Below are 14629 nucleotides of genomic sequence, written 5' to 3'. Positions count from 1 at the left end.
ATACAAGAGTTGCATGTTCTAGACTTAGGATACTTGGGTTTATTAGATGATAAATATTTTCTTCATGCCAGTGCCAATCTCAGATAATTAATCCTTCGGCATATTTTTCTTTAATTTATATTCTATTTTTGGAAAATGTCATTTAACATGTGAAAGATTTTAAACATACAGAAGTCCTCTCCCCCCACCCCATCCACAGTTTTGCTTCACTCCGAACATATTAAATAGAAAATTCCAGAAATGCTCAATATACTGTGCTGTTCTGAGTAGCGTGATGAAATCTTGCTCCATTCTGTTCCGTCCCTCATGGAAGTGAACTATCCCTTTGTCCAGCATATCCACCCTGTATCAACTACTTGTCTGTCTGTCCATTAGTAGCCCTCTTGGTTAATAGATTGACTGTTGCAGTATTGCCATACTTATGTTCAGGTAATCACACAAGAATAATATATTAGCAATTTGGAAATACCAAAGAGAAGCTGTCAAGTGCTTCTTTCAAGTGGAAAGGTGAAAGTTCTCGACTTAAGACTCGACTTAAGAAAAGAAAAAAAATGACATTATCAGGTTGCTAAGATCTATGGTAAGAACGAATCTTTTATTCGTAAAATTGTGAAGAAGGAAAAAAATTGTGGTAGTTTGCTGAGAGAGACCATATTTATTATAACAGTATATTATAATTGTTCTATTTTATTGTTGTCAGTCTCTTAGTGTGCCTAATTTATAAATTAAACTTTATCATAGATATGTATGTATAGGAGAAAAACAGTACATATATAGTTCAGTACTATCTGCGGTTTAGGCATCCACTGGGGGTCTTGGAGCGTATCTCCTGCAGATAAAAGGGACTACTATACACAAAAGTGAAAATGGTATGATTCCTCCCCACCATATACCCAACGCTCAGATTCAGCAATTCAAGAGTTTGCCATGTTTACTTCACCGAGGCCTTTTTTTATGGTTCCTGCAAAAATATTTTAAATCAAATCTTAAATCTCATGTGATTTCATCCTTATATTCTTAGACATCTTTCCAAAAAACAGAGCCTTTTCTTAGATTAACACATTATAACACCTAACAAAATTAACAACTGTTTCTTTGTATCAGTACCTGATCCATTCAGATTTCCCTTACTGTCAGCTCATACTAATGGAATTAAAAATAAATCCTTGATATCATCCACGCTAAAATTCCCCAATAGATTCAATTATGTTTGGTTGGTTTGTTCAAATCAGGATCCAATATAGATATTTTGGATAATTCTTTGGTGTGGGGGACTGTCCTGTGCATTGTATGATGTTTAGCAGCATCTCTGTCTCTACCTACTAGATGCTATTAGCAGTCCCTAGTTGTGATAACCAGAAATGTTTCCAGACATTGCCAATATTCCCGGGGGGGTGGGGGGTGGGAGGAGAATCACCCTCAGTTGAGAACACCCGATTTAGCTCAATTTCTTCTATTCTCTTTTTCTATCCCATGCCATTGAACTTGATGAAAAATCTGTTGGTTGTCCCATAGAATGTCCCTCATTCTGGATTTGTCTGTTGTCTCATGGTGTCATTTGACTTGTTCTTCTCTTTTCCATGTTTTTTGTAATCTAGAAGTTAACTCTGAAGCTCAACTTTAGATTTAAGCTCAACTTTCTTTTGGCAAGTGTACTTTGTAACCTAGGTAATGCTGTGTACTTCATTTGCATCCCATTAGGAGACTGCCTGGTTGTCCCACTGTTGGTGGTGCCAAGATTGATCAGGGGGCGGCAGTCTGGTCCCTCCACTGTAAAGCTTCCCATCAATTTTGCATGTTCCTTCCATCTAGTGGTTCATCCATTGATGTTCTTGGCCTGAGTAAGTTATTTCTTCATTAGAGGTTACAATGTGCTGATTTTTTTTCATGCCATTTCTTCTGCATTTATTAAATGGAATTCTGTAAAGAAATACTTTCACTCATGAACCATGATTGTTTGATTGGAAATACTGTACAGTTAGTATAGGAAAGACAGGATAAATGCTTGATATTCTTCCATTTAGTTTCTGGTTTTCAGAGTGAAGCATTGGTGATTTAATGGAATGCATATTTTTTCAAGAATTACATTTTCTGTTTGTTTAATGGACTAACTAGGTAAAGTGCATATTAGCCTTTTTTCATGAATTGTGGTTTTATCTTTTTAGGCTCAAAACTTATTTGGGAAAAGCTGTTGAATTTTATTTGAGTTTTTAGTCCTTTATTTAATTTTCAAGTACTTATTGAGTAGCAACTATGTGCCAGGTACTATGCTTAGCATTGGAGATGAAGTGGTAAACACCAGGCCTCATTGACTTGTTCTGATGAGGGGAAAAGACATTTAAGTAACTAAGAAGAACAGGGTGTTACCACATTATAAAATACAAAATATAGGATTATAAAATATAAAATATCACTAAATTGCTCCATAAAGAATGGGGAAAGGTGAGGTGTGTGTGTTTTTTTAAGCTCAGAATCCAGCACATAGTAAGTGAAAAACACATATTTTTTTAAATGATTGGATATAGGAGGGACTTCTAACCTAGTTGAAGAGGCCTCCCTTTGTAAGTGATATTTAAGTGAAACCCAAAGAATGGGTAGGAATTAACCAGATAGAGATCAAGGAATTAAGTTCAGTAAGGCATACTAAAATCTGAGGGTGGTGGTTGTAGGCATAAACCAGATTAGGAAGGGCCTGTCAGGACTCTATTCTAAGGAAGGTAGTGAGAGATTTTTATACAGCCAAATGTGACAGATTGGCATTTGAAAAAACTCACTGTGTGCAATAGAGAGAGTAGAATCAAAAGGAACAGGTGTCATTTATAGAGAATATTTAATAAATAATTCAGGCAAGAGATATTAATGGCTCCCATGGCTGGTTTTGCTCAGTGATTAGAGTGTGGACCCTCAGACCTAGGGGTCGTGGGTTCAGTTCTCAGTCAAGGGCACGTACCCAGTTCAATCCCCTCCCCAGAGCAGGAGGCAACCAATCTATGTGTCTCTCTCATGTCGATATTCCTCTCTCTCTCTCTCTCTCTCTCTCTCTCTCTCTCTCTCCCTCTCCCTCTCCCTCTCCCTCTCCCTCTCCCTCCCTCCCTCCCTCCCTCCTTTCCTCCTTCCCTCTCCCTTTCCCCTTCCTTTCACTCTCTCTAAAAATCATTGAAAAAATATCCTCATTCCTTGGATGAGGATTAAAAAGAGAGAGAGAGAGAATAGTGGCTTAGATTTGGATGGTGATCCTGGAGATGGAGAGAAGTGGAAGACTGGAGAAATGTTTAGGTGCTAGACTCCAATTGATTGAGTGGTAGTGGTGAGGAAGGCATCAGTGATGATGATGATGTCTGGCTTTCTAGAATAGGCTGCTGGGTGAATGGTGATCCCTATTATTAATAAAACTAGAGGCCCAGCGTGTGATTGAAATTGTGCGAGGAGGCATCCTGTGGGGGGCTGACCCGCGCCTGACCCATGTAGCACCAGCCACCGTGTTGTGCCCGCTGGGGTTGGGGCAGGTGCTCCTGAGTGTTGCGTCTCCACTCGGCCAGCCCCCAGCCCCAGCCTCTCCATGTGTGTGTGTTGTGTCTCCACTCTGGCCCGCCCCCAGCCCTGGGGTGAGGGCGGCACGGCACGCAGTGCCCTCCTGCCCATCTGCGCGCACAACTCCTCCTGAGTGGTCCTGACACTCGGCTAATTAGCATATTCCCTGTTTATATAGATAGGAGAACCTGGAGAAGGAGGAAGAATAGGTCTGGGATGAGGTGGAAATGATGAGTTAAGTATTAGATCTACTGAGTTTCAAGTTCTTGAGACATGAGAGTCCAAAGGGAGATGTCCAATTGGAAGTTAGATGTAGGTGTGGAATCTATAAGGGAGATCTGGGAAACATGATATAGACTCGTGAGTCATCAGCATAAAAATGGTATTTGAAGGCACAGAAAAAGATAAGGTCTCCTGAGAAGTGTGTAGAGTATGAATAGAGGTTAGTGGACATTGAGCCTAGCCGCACAGAATCTCGGTATCTCAGGGAACCAGCAGGAAAAAAGGCCACTTAGATAGATGGAAAATCAGGACAGTGTAGTGCCACAGAGGCGAAGGGAAGACTGTTTCTAGGAGGAGGGAGTGGTCATCTGTGTCATGTACTGCTGAGAGGTTGAGCAAGATAAAGACTTTGAGTTATATTTTGCATTTACTGACATATAGATTATTGTTGACCTTGGCAGGAGCAGTTTCATAGTGACTGAAGCCATATTGCATTGATTTGAGGAGTGATGGAAGGTGAGGATTGGGGATGGTGAGTATAGACCACTCTTTCAAGAAGTTTGACTGAAAGAGAGAGAATGAAGGCAGGGGCTGGAGGAAGAAGTGAAGTAAAGGAGCTTTAAAAAAAAAAAAAAAAAGATGGAACTAAGATTTATCTGGTGACCTTAATTTCTTGGAGTAGAATGTAAACCTCAAAAATACAGAAAATAAGTATATTTTAAGTAAATTTTTAAAATGAAAATCGAATACATTATTTTATCAGATTCTCCCTCCTCCCCTTCACTTTAGGATATAAAAGACATAATACATTTATTTTTATAGGCATTTACTAGAGGCCCAATGCACGAAGATTCGTGCAAGAATAGGCCTTCCTTCCCCTGGCTACCGGCACTGGCTTCCCTCCGGCACCTGGGACCTGGGCCTTCGCTCCGGGCTGGAGCCACCACTCACCCACTCACTCCGGCCGGCTCCGTGGCTGCCACCCAGAGGCCAACCCTCGGCGGCCGGCTGGGTCTTGCGGGAGGCTTGGCTTCCTTCGTCGTTGGGGCGACAAAGGAAGCCAAGCGTCCCACCTGAAGGAAGCCAAGCATCTTGCCCGCTCCAGCCGGCTCCATGGCTCCATCTGGCACTGCCATCTTTGTGGCTATGGGCACCGCCATCTTTGTCGTGGAGTGATGGTTAATTTGCATATTACCCTTTTATTAGTATAGACTAGAGGCCCGATGCACAAAAATTTGTGCAAGAGTATGCCTTCCTTCCCCCGCCTGCCGGCACCGGCTTCCCCCCGCACCCAGGATACAGGCTGTTTCCTTCCAGCCACCGGCAGGCATCTGGGACCCAGGGTGGCTTCCCTCGGGCTGCCCACAGGCACCCAGGACCTGGGTTGGCTTCCCTCCACCCCGGCTTTGTCAGGAAGGTCATCCGGAATGACGTCCAGTCTAATTAGCATATCACCCTTTTATTATTATAGATGATAATCAACCTGGATAGGCATGGCCTCCAAAATTAACTTTTAAAAGCCCTTTCTCTCTCTCTCTCTCTCTCTCTCTCTCTCTCTCTCTTTCTCTCTCTCTCTCTTTCTCACTCACTCTCACTCCCACTTTCTCATTCTCTTACTCTCCTTTATATTTCCCTACTTGAAAAATTGTTTAGTGCCTAGTTCATAATTGTACTGGTAGCCAACAGTCAGTACATGCTTGATGAATAAATTAGCACCTTTTTTTGGTAATGATATTTGTGAAAAATAATTCTTGCATCCTAACTTTTTAACTCCATTCAGCCTCTTTCTTTAATCAATATATTTTTATTGATTTCAGAGAGGAAGGAAGAGGGAGAGAGAGAGAAACATCAATGATGAGAGAGAATCATTGATTGGCTGCCTTCTGTATGCCCCACACTGGGGATCAAGCCCAAAATCAGGCATGTGCCCTCACCGGGAATTGAATTGTGACCTGGTTCATAGATGGATGCTCAACCACTTAGCCACACTGGCCGGGCCAATTTTTTTTTTTTTTTTAATGTGACATATGCTGTGATTTGACCTGATTTATGAGCTAACATTCCATGTGAAATGGAGTTGTGTGATATGATGGGACATTTAGAAGAACCAGGTACTAGTTCAGCTTCATTAGCAAGTGTAAGCAGATTTTATTCCTTTCTAAAATAAAAGTAAATCATCCTTCTGGGGTCACTGAGGGCATTTTTTAATGATGTCATCATTATTCATTTAGAAAGCTTTAAGAATGTGTCCAAACCTAGTCCTAGGATTGAAGTAAATATGCTTCCTGCTTTTTGGGTTCATATTAAGTAGAAATTGACCTGCAGTGCCTTCTGTCAGTAAACTGGCAATTCTTGAGCTCCTAATAAGGTCCTTAACCCTAGACTAAGTCTAAGACAACGATGGGAAGCATGAAAATAAGGTGCAAATTCATAAAGAATCTTCATCTCTGTAACCATTAGTTTCTAGTTGTGACAGAGAGTTTGTATCTTTTGGTGATGTTTTCAAAGCAACTAAAAAAAGAGAAACTTTTAACTTCTATTAGAAACAGACTTATTTGCCTTTCTTAAGCTGAAAGGTAAACCTATTGCAATTTTTATAAAATAATAAAAGAAGGTTGAAAATGTTTTAATACTTTATTGTTGACTATCATGATCACTGTACTATTTTGTTTGTTTGCTTGTTTTTAAGATTGACTGGTAAAAGCAATTATATCCTGGAAGCTGATGATTATGTGTATGATAATTAAAAACAAAAAACCCCAATCATAACCTAAACTTCAAAATGGAGTTAGTGAGATGAAATGTATTCTTCCCAGTGGATTGGAGCATGTTTCAGAGCATAGAAATGAGTGGCCTAGAGAGATGTCTTCAGTTGATTAACAGCTATTTATTGACATCCTACAGTATGGTCCAACACTGTATGTTTAAGCACCAGATAAAACAACAGAGTGAAACGTTAATTTTCTAAGAAAATTATCCTGAGTGGAAAAAAAGATAACAAAACAGTATGTTAAGTGAGAAAAGAGTTTACATATATTATGTATATTTTCTGCATCTGCTTTCATATAGAAAATTGGGTAAGTATACAATAAAATATTAGCAACATAGAAAATCCTGATTATCCAAAGATAATAAATCACAGTGAATGCCAATAAAATGAATCCATTTAACATAGAGACCAAAAGTTTATTGTAAAAATTTATTTGGGACATAATCTTGAAAAAACAAAGCTCAAAAATCATAAAGAATGGCTGAGTCTTAGAATGAACAAAAAATAAAGTATAGATTATAATTCCATATTATAATTTTTCTAACAAAATTATATGGCAACATTATAGATCATCTTTTATTTAGTTTTTAATATACTGAAAAAGTATTTTAGGAATTTATCAGTTTTACCAGGGCCATTTTTCAGCCTTTGGTAGTCAAACATTCTCTTTTGTAGTTCCTATTATAAAAGTTATTAGTGTCCTGGTGCATGAAATTCATGCACACTAAAAGGAAATTAATTAGAGGAAATATTTTAATATTGCTGTTATATCCTGTCAGAGTCTGGGCTGGTGCCCATGGGGACGCAGCATCAAGTCCAGCCTGCACCGCGAGAACCAGAGTCAAGTCCGCACCCACCCGCGTGCACCTCGCCGTGCATGCAGCCTCCTGGTGATCGGTCATTATGGTGTGAGGGCATCACAACCACAGGCTTTTTATATATAGGATTTTTGCTTGCTAACCAGTAGGACTTTTGTTAGATCCTCAGCTCTCAGTAATGAGTTTCAAAGTTCTCCAACATCACATTTTATCAAATCCTGCATCCTAAAAAAAGCCCCCAAACAAACAAACAAATCCTGCATCCTTATAATTATAGTAGAAATATATGCTGTTGTTAATTATAGACATACACAGGGCAGTATATTAGTGAATATTTTAGTGTTATGACAACTTTTTTTCCCTTATGCAACTTTTTAACCATGGAGAGTATATAGTGACTCCTGGGATAATGAAGATCCTGTAGTTATTTCTGAGTGGTAAAATTTTTTTGCTGACTTAAACAATTACTTATTACTTTTTTACGCAGTCATTTCTCTTTATTTGAAGTATTTTGTTCTATACAGCCACTGGGAACTATAAAGTAACCGGGAACACTGAATTAATAACTACTGAACCATTGCTCCTAAGGGAAGTAAAGGGTTATGTGCCTGTGAGCCTTTGGTCACATTTTCATGAGCTAATCAAGACATAATCTTGATTTATGTGTGTTTCTGTTTAAAGACCCTTATTTAATATACATGGTTGATTCATTAAAATTGACTTCACAGCCAGCAACACTGTAACATATGTCTGAATGAAGCTTTATGTAACGTATTTTCTCTGTAATGCACGTCGTAGCCTTCTGTCACTTAGGAACACTACTCAGCACTTCAGCACTATGCTTGGTGGCCACTTTAAACAACAAAATCACTAATGAAAACACAGAGACCAGCCGGTGTGGTTGAGTTGTTAAGCATCGACCTGTGAACCAGGAGGTCACAGTTTGATTACTGGTCAGGGCACATGCCTGTGTTGTGGGCTCGATCCCCAGTGTGTGGCGTGCAGAAGACAGCCGATCAATGATTCTCTCTCATCATTGATGTTTCTATCTCTTCCTCTCCCTTCCTCTGAAATAAATAAATATATATGAATTTTAAAAAGCACAGAAATGCAAACAAAAATGTGACCCTAATTAGACCATTAAAAGGGCCACTTATTTACAGCAGGAGAGCCACACAAAAAGGTGGGCATGGCCGTGTTCTGCCTGAGCTGGGATGTGCAAGTCAAGTGACTCAAGTTTTTCACCATTGTACATACACATGCCCAGAAAATAACATGAAAGCTCCCAAGTATTGATTTTGAAGTTAGAAATAAAATTTAGCAAATAGGCAAATTCACAAATACAGAATCCATGAATAATGAGGGTCAGCTGTATTTTCTTAATTGTTTTCCACATTAAACTTGTGATCTTTTAAAGTGAAAACACAAAACAGGTTTCCAGAAAATGAAATTACATTATAATTTGGAAGGCAGAGTGAGACTTTTAAAATAGAAAGCATTTAAAAAACACATTCTATTCTAATTTATGCATACAGTAGTTCCCCTTTATCTGTGGTTTCCCTTTCTGCAGTTTCAGTTACCTGTGATCAACCACTGTCCGAAAATATTAAATGGAAAATCCCAGAAATAAACAATTTGTAAGTTTTAAATCATGCGCCGTTCTGCTTTGCTTATGAAATATCACACTGCCCCACACTGTCCTGATCCATCCCATTCGGGATGTGACTCATCCCTTTGTCCGGCACATCCATGAAGTATACACTATCCATGCCATTAGTCACTCACCTGTCTCAGTTATGAGATCCCCAATATTACAGTGCTTGTGTCCAAGTAACCCTTATTTTACTTAATAATGTCTCATTCACCTCACTTCATCTCATCACATAGGCATTGTATCATCATCACAAGAAGTGTGAGTACAGTACCATAAGATATTTTGAGAGAACCACATTCATGTAACTTTCGTTGCATTACTTTATTACAATTGTTCTGTTGTATTGTTATTGTTGTTAATCTTTTATTGTGCCTAATTTATAAATTAAACTATCATAGGTATGTATGTATAGGAAAAAATGTAGGGTATATAGAGTTCAGTACTATCCACTGTTTAGGCAGTCACTGGAGGTCTTGGAATGTATCTCCCTTGGATAAGGGAGGACTTCTGTATATACCTAGGAATATACAGCAGATGTTTAAAAGAATATACAACAGATGTTTAAAAGAGAGAAGGCAGTGAGAAGAGGTAGGATTATTTGATTGTGTTCATTAATTACAAAATCCGCCTGGATAAGTCAGAATCAGCTAAAGACAGGTTAAAAGCAAATAGCTGTGAATACTGACAGGTTTTACTTGATCATTTATCAAAAAGACTGCTCTCACTTCCAAAAGTATGTGTTTTAAGAGTAGAGAAGTATGTTGAATTGATATGTATGGCTTGGTTTAACTTAAATGTATAAATTTGGGGAAAGAATTGAAAATCTTGCTTATTTGTCTTTCTCAGTCTAGCTTTGCCTTTTCTTGCATATAGACACATGAACGCAGACACAAATGTGGCTCTCTCTAAACACCAAGTGCAGCTATATAGGATTGTCAAGTAAAATTCTTAAAAATGGTTTCTGTTGTAGGAACAGCAGCAGTATTGGTATCGACAGCACTTGCTAAGTTTGCAGCAGAGGACAAAAGTGCATTTGCCAGGACACAAAAAGGGTCCTGTCATAGCAAAGGATGCACCCAAGCCAGTAAAAGAAGTTACAGTACCTGCCACCAGTCAAGTACCAGAACCCCCTCCATCTGAGGAGCCCCCATTACCACCTCCTAATGAGGAGGTACCACCCCCTCTTCCACCGGAGGAATCCCAGGTAACCATAAAGTAATTATTTGGTTTTTATTAAATTGTTCAACTTTTTTCTGATTCATTTATATTTTTATCATGAATAGATATATATTTTTTATGTGTTTTTTAAGTACAGTAAAATTCCATTTATGGAATATTAGATTATGCCTTGTCAGGTTTAGAAAAGGCATTTTTTGGCATTCCCTCTCCGGAGCACGCCAGCGCCTTTCTCGTCTTCTCTCTTTCCCCCAGCTACATTACCTTTCCCTCTCCTAAGTTCCAGTGGCCCTTTTGCTTCTGTAACTTGTTTCCTGAGCCATTGCAGCCCAGCTGGCTCACTTCTACTACCTCTGTAACTTTCTAAATAAACATTCTCTTATAATTTGAAAAAGAGAGAGAGAGAAAAGGTTTTTATTTTTTTCATGGTTTAAATGAGAGTGAAGAGTTAGACACTCTTTTTTTTTTTTAAGTATATTTTATTGATTTTTTACGAGAGGAATGAAGAGGGATAGAGAGTTAGAAACATCGATCAGCTGCCTCCTGTACAATCCCTACTGGGTATGCGCCCGCAACCAAGGTACATGCCCTTGACCGGAATTGAACCTGGGACCCTTGAGTCCTCAGGCCAACACTCTATCCACTGAGCCAAACCGGTTAGGGCTAGCTAGACACTCTTGTAAATTGTGTCTCTAAGCACTAAAGGGCTGCCAGGTATTTTCATATTGGCAGCACACGGCAATAGTTAAGAGCTTCAACTTTTTGCCCTAGCCAGTTTGGCTCAGTGGATAAAGCATCGGCCTGTGGACTGACGGGTCTCAGGTTCGATTCCGGTCAAGGGCACATGCCAGGGTTGCGGGCTCAATCCCCCGTAGTTGTGTGTGTGTGTGTGTGTGTGTGTGTGTGTGCGCTCCCAAGAGGCAACCATCAATGATTCTCTCATCATTGATGTTTCCTCTCTCTCTCCCTCTTCCTTCCTCTCTGAAATCAATAAAAATATATATTTTTTAAAAAGAACTTTTATTGTCAAATGACCTAGGCTGCTGTCCAGGCACTGCCACTTGCTGGTGGTGACTCTGAGCAAGTTAGTTAACGATTTTGTACCTCAGTTTCCTCATCTGCAAAATAGATTGTAGCATTCAGTGTCAGTTAGCATATTTACTGGCACATGGAAAGTTCTCACATTGGTCCAAAGGTCATTGTTCTCCTAATAGTCATATGTGGAAACTTTATTGAATCATAATAATTACACTGTAGTCCATTGATGAAAAGTGACTAAGGTGCAAAAGAAAAATTTCTCATAGAGTGAAAAGGACATTAAATGTAGATTGACTTTTTTGGGTAATGATTGTCCTTTTTAAGAACAATGAAATGATTATTCTAGTGAAGACTATGGAATTTATAAACTCCTAGGTATTGATATCCATTATCACAGTATAGATAGAGCTAGGTATTTATCTAAAGATAGAATAGCTTTTATCAATCAGGCAGAGTTGTAGGGATTCTGGATTTTGTATTACAGTACAATACTTTATAAAATAGGTTTCTTACTAATTTAATTGCTGTTTTATGATTTAAATAAAAATGTATCTTTTATATTTAGTCTGAGGACCCAGAAGAAGATGCCAGGTTAAAACAGTTGCAGGCTGCAGCAGCACACTGGCAGCAGCACCAGCAGCATCGAGTTGGCTTCCAGTACCAGGGAATAATGCAGAAGCACACCCAGCTACAACAGATCCTACAACAGTACCAGCAGATCATCCAGCAGCCACCACATATGCAGGCAAGTGCTTCTTCAGTTCACACATGGGAAATTGACCCAAGAAATTTAAAATATTTGTTATTCCTTAAGGAGATTTAAGTGTGAAGAAGGAAAGATATTTCCTAAGACATGCCCAAGTAGTTACCTGTCACATTAACTTGGGGGCTTAGGAAATGTGGTATTATGCAAATACTCTCATATCAACCCAGACAGACGTTATAGTACTCTTACTAAGTTACTAAGTACTGACTATTACTAAGAGATTTAAGAACCAGGGTTCTTATCATATAATTATAAGTTTACTTGTGTTTCGCCCACAAACCACTACAGTAACAGACGAGCAAAAATCCACCAAAAAAGGTCAAAACAACCACCACAAAAAACCTAACAAATACACCATAAAAGATGAAATGACTTAGATATTTGCTTGTCTTTTATCTTTGAGGTATAAACTTATGTCTGTATGTTTTAAGTTCTTAAAATGCTCCTGTATAATAAAAGCCTAGACCAGGGGTGGGCAACCTTTTTGTGAGTGCGTGCCAAAACCAGCAAAATCTCTGACTCAAAATTCTTCTGCGTGCCAACCCTAATTTTTTGAGAACATGTTACGCCTACTTGATATCTCTTAAGGTGTACATATGTGAAGAACCTTGAAGAAATAATAAAATTCATTTGAGCAACAAAAACACAGTATATGATGATGAAAAATACATTTATTTTTTAATGTATACATGTACACTGATAGTCCGACAGAAAACTTTATGACTCCATTTGATATTATCAATGGGACTTTTGCTGCCGAGAGAAACATAGAAATTTATTCCCCTTTCGTTAGTACCAGTGGGCAAAGCGAGAGAAAAGGTTTCATTTTTATAGAGTGAAATTTTGAATAAGTAGGTGAGGCAGTTGTCTTGTCAACAAAAACCCGTTGCGTCTGAGGCTGAAACCAAAACACTGGTTGGATCTAGGAAGGCAGGGAGAGTTAAGGCAGAGGCATAGAAATTGCTCTTCTCCTCACTCGTCAATCCATGTCTATGGTCTTTAAGATAACTTGTTATGTAAAATTATTTATTTATCTAAGATGGACCTACACTGAATTTATCTGAAAAATAAAAAAGTCGATATTAAGAAAAAAATTGTAAATGGAAGATTATAAGAGAGGGTTTTGCATGCCAGCAAAAGTTACTGGCCTGCCATGTTTGGCACGCGTGCCAGGGGTTGCCCACCCCAGGCCTAGACCAAATGGCAGAACGACATGTTGCTATGATGCGCACTGATCACCAGGGGGCAGGCGCTCAACCCAGGAGCTGCCACCTCGTAGTCATTGTACTCGCACAGGGGGAGCACTACTCAGCCAGAAGCCAGGCTAACGGCTGGCAAATGCAGTGATGGTGGCAGAAGCCTCTCCCACCTCCGTGGCAACACTAAGGAGCAGTGAGCAGGCAGGTGGTAAGGAGCGAGGGGTCTTGGACTGCAAGAGGGATGTCCGACTGCCGGCTTAGGCCCACTCCCTGAGGGGTCCTGGACTGCGAGAGGGCATAGGCCGGGCTGAGGTACACCCCCCCGCCCCCAACCCCCAGTGGATGAGTTTCGTGCACCTGGCCTCTAGTCCATAATAATATTAAAGACCTGAAAAATACTTATTGCTGAGGTAGGTTTTTGCTTTAGTGTCTGGTTGGTTTTTCCAAGTCAGTGGTAACTTATACACTGTAGGTTTACAGTTGCGAATACACAAAACCGTTTATTCTTGTATTATTATTATTTTTTAATTAAATCTTTATTGTTCAGATTATTACAGTTGTTCCTCTTTCCCCCCCCCCATAGCTCCCCTCCACCCAGTTCCCACCACACCCTCTGCCCTTACCCCCCCCCCACTGTCCTCATCCATAGGTGTACGATTTTTGTCCAGTCTCTTCCCGCACTCCCCACACCCTTCCCCCCCCCCCAGAATAGTCAGTCCACTCCCTTTCTATGTCCCTGATTCTATTATATTCACCAGTTTATTCTGTTCATCAGATTATTTATTCACTCAATTTTTAGATTCACTTGTTGATAGATGTGTATTTGTTGTTCATAATTTGTATCTTTACCTTTTTCTTCTTCTTCCTCTTCTTAAAAGATACCTTTCAGCATTTCATATAACACTGGTTTGGTGGTGCTGAACTCCTTTAGCTTTTTCTTATCTGTGAAGCTCTTTTTTTTTTTTTTTTTTTTAAATATATTTTATTGATTTTTTACAGAGAGGAAGGGAAAGAGATAGAGAGTTAGAAACATCAATGAGAGAGAAACATCAATCAGCTGCCTCCTGCACACCCCCTACGGGGTATGTGCCCGCAACCCAGGTACATGCCCTTGACCGAAATCGAACCTGGGACCTTTCAGTCCGCAGGCCGACGCTCTATCCACTGAGCCAAACCGGTTACGGCATCTGTGAAGCTCTTTATCTGACCTTCAATTCTGAACGATAGCTTTGCTGGGTAAAGTAATCTTGGTTGTAGGTTCTTGCTATTATTCATCACTTTGAATATTTCTTGCCACTCCCTTCTGGCCTGCATAGTTTCTGTTGAGAAATCAGCTGATAGTCGTATGGGTGCGCCCTTGTAGGTAACTGACTTTTTTTCTCTTGCTGCTTTTAAGATTCTCTCTTTGTTTTTTGCTCTTGGCATTTTAATTATGATGTGTCTTGGTGTGGTCCT

The 14629-nt window shown here is 39.6% G+C and overlaps 1 protein-coding gene across 1 annotated transcript in view; it reads left to right on the top strand.

The window, feature by feature from the left end:
• YLPM1 (YLP motif containing 1) overlaps window positions 1-14629 on the top strand; it is a gene marked incomplete at its 5' end in the record, with an annotated part of 65119 nt that overhangs the window by 2754 nt on the left and 47736 nt on the right. The window contains 2 exons of the mRNA XM_081086252.1: window positions 9966-10199; window positions 11775-11954. Coding sequence (XP_080942378.1) covers window positions 9966-10199; window positions 11775-11954 — 414 coding nt within the window. The remainder of the gene's footprint in view (window positions 1-9965; window positions 10200-11774; window positions 11955-14629) is intronic.

The sequence above is a fragment of the Myotis nattereri genome (assembly GCF_964212035.1).
Source record: "Myotis nattereri genome assembly, chromosome: 1".
NCBI classification, from domain to species: domain Eukaryota; kingdom Metazoa; phylum Chordata; class Mammalia; order Chiroptera; family Vespertilionidae; genus Myotis; species Myotis nattereri.
Note: the sequence above shows the minus strand (reverse complement) of the source record. Positions and strands in the feature narration are given on the sequence as shown.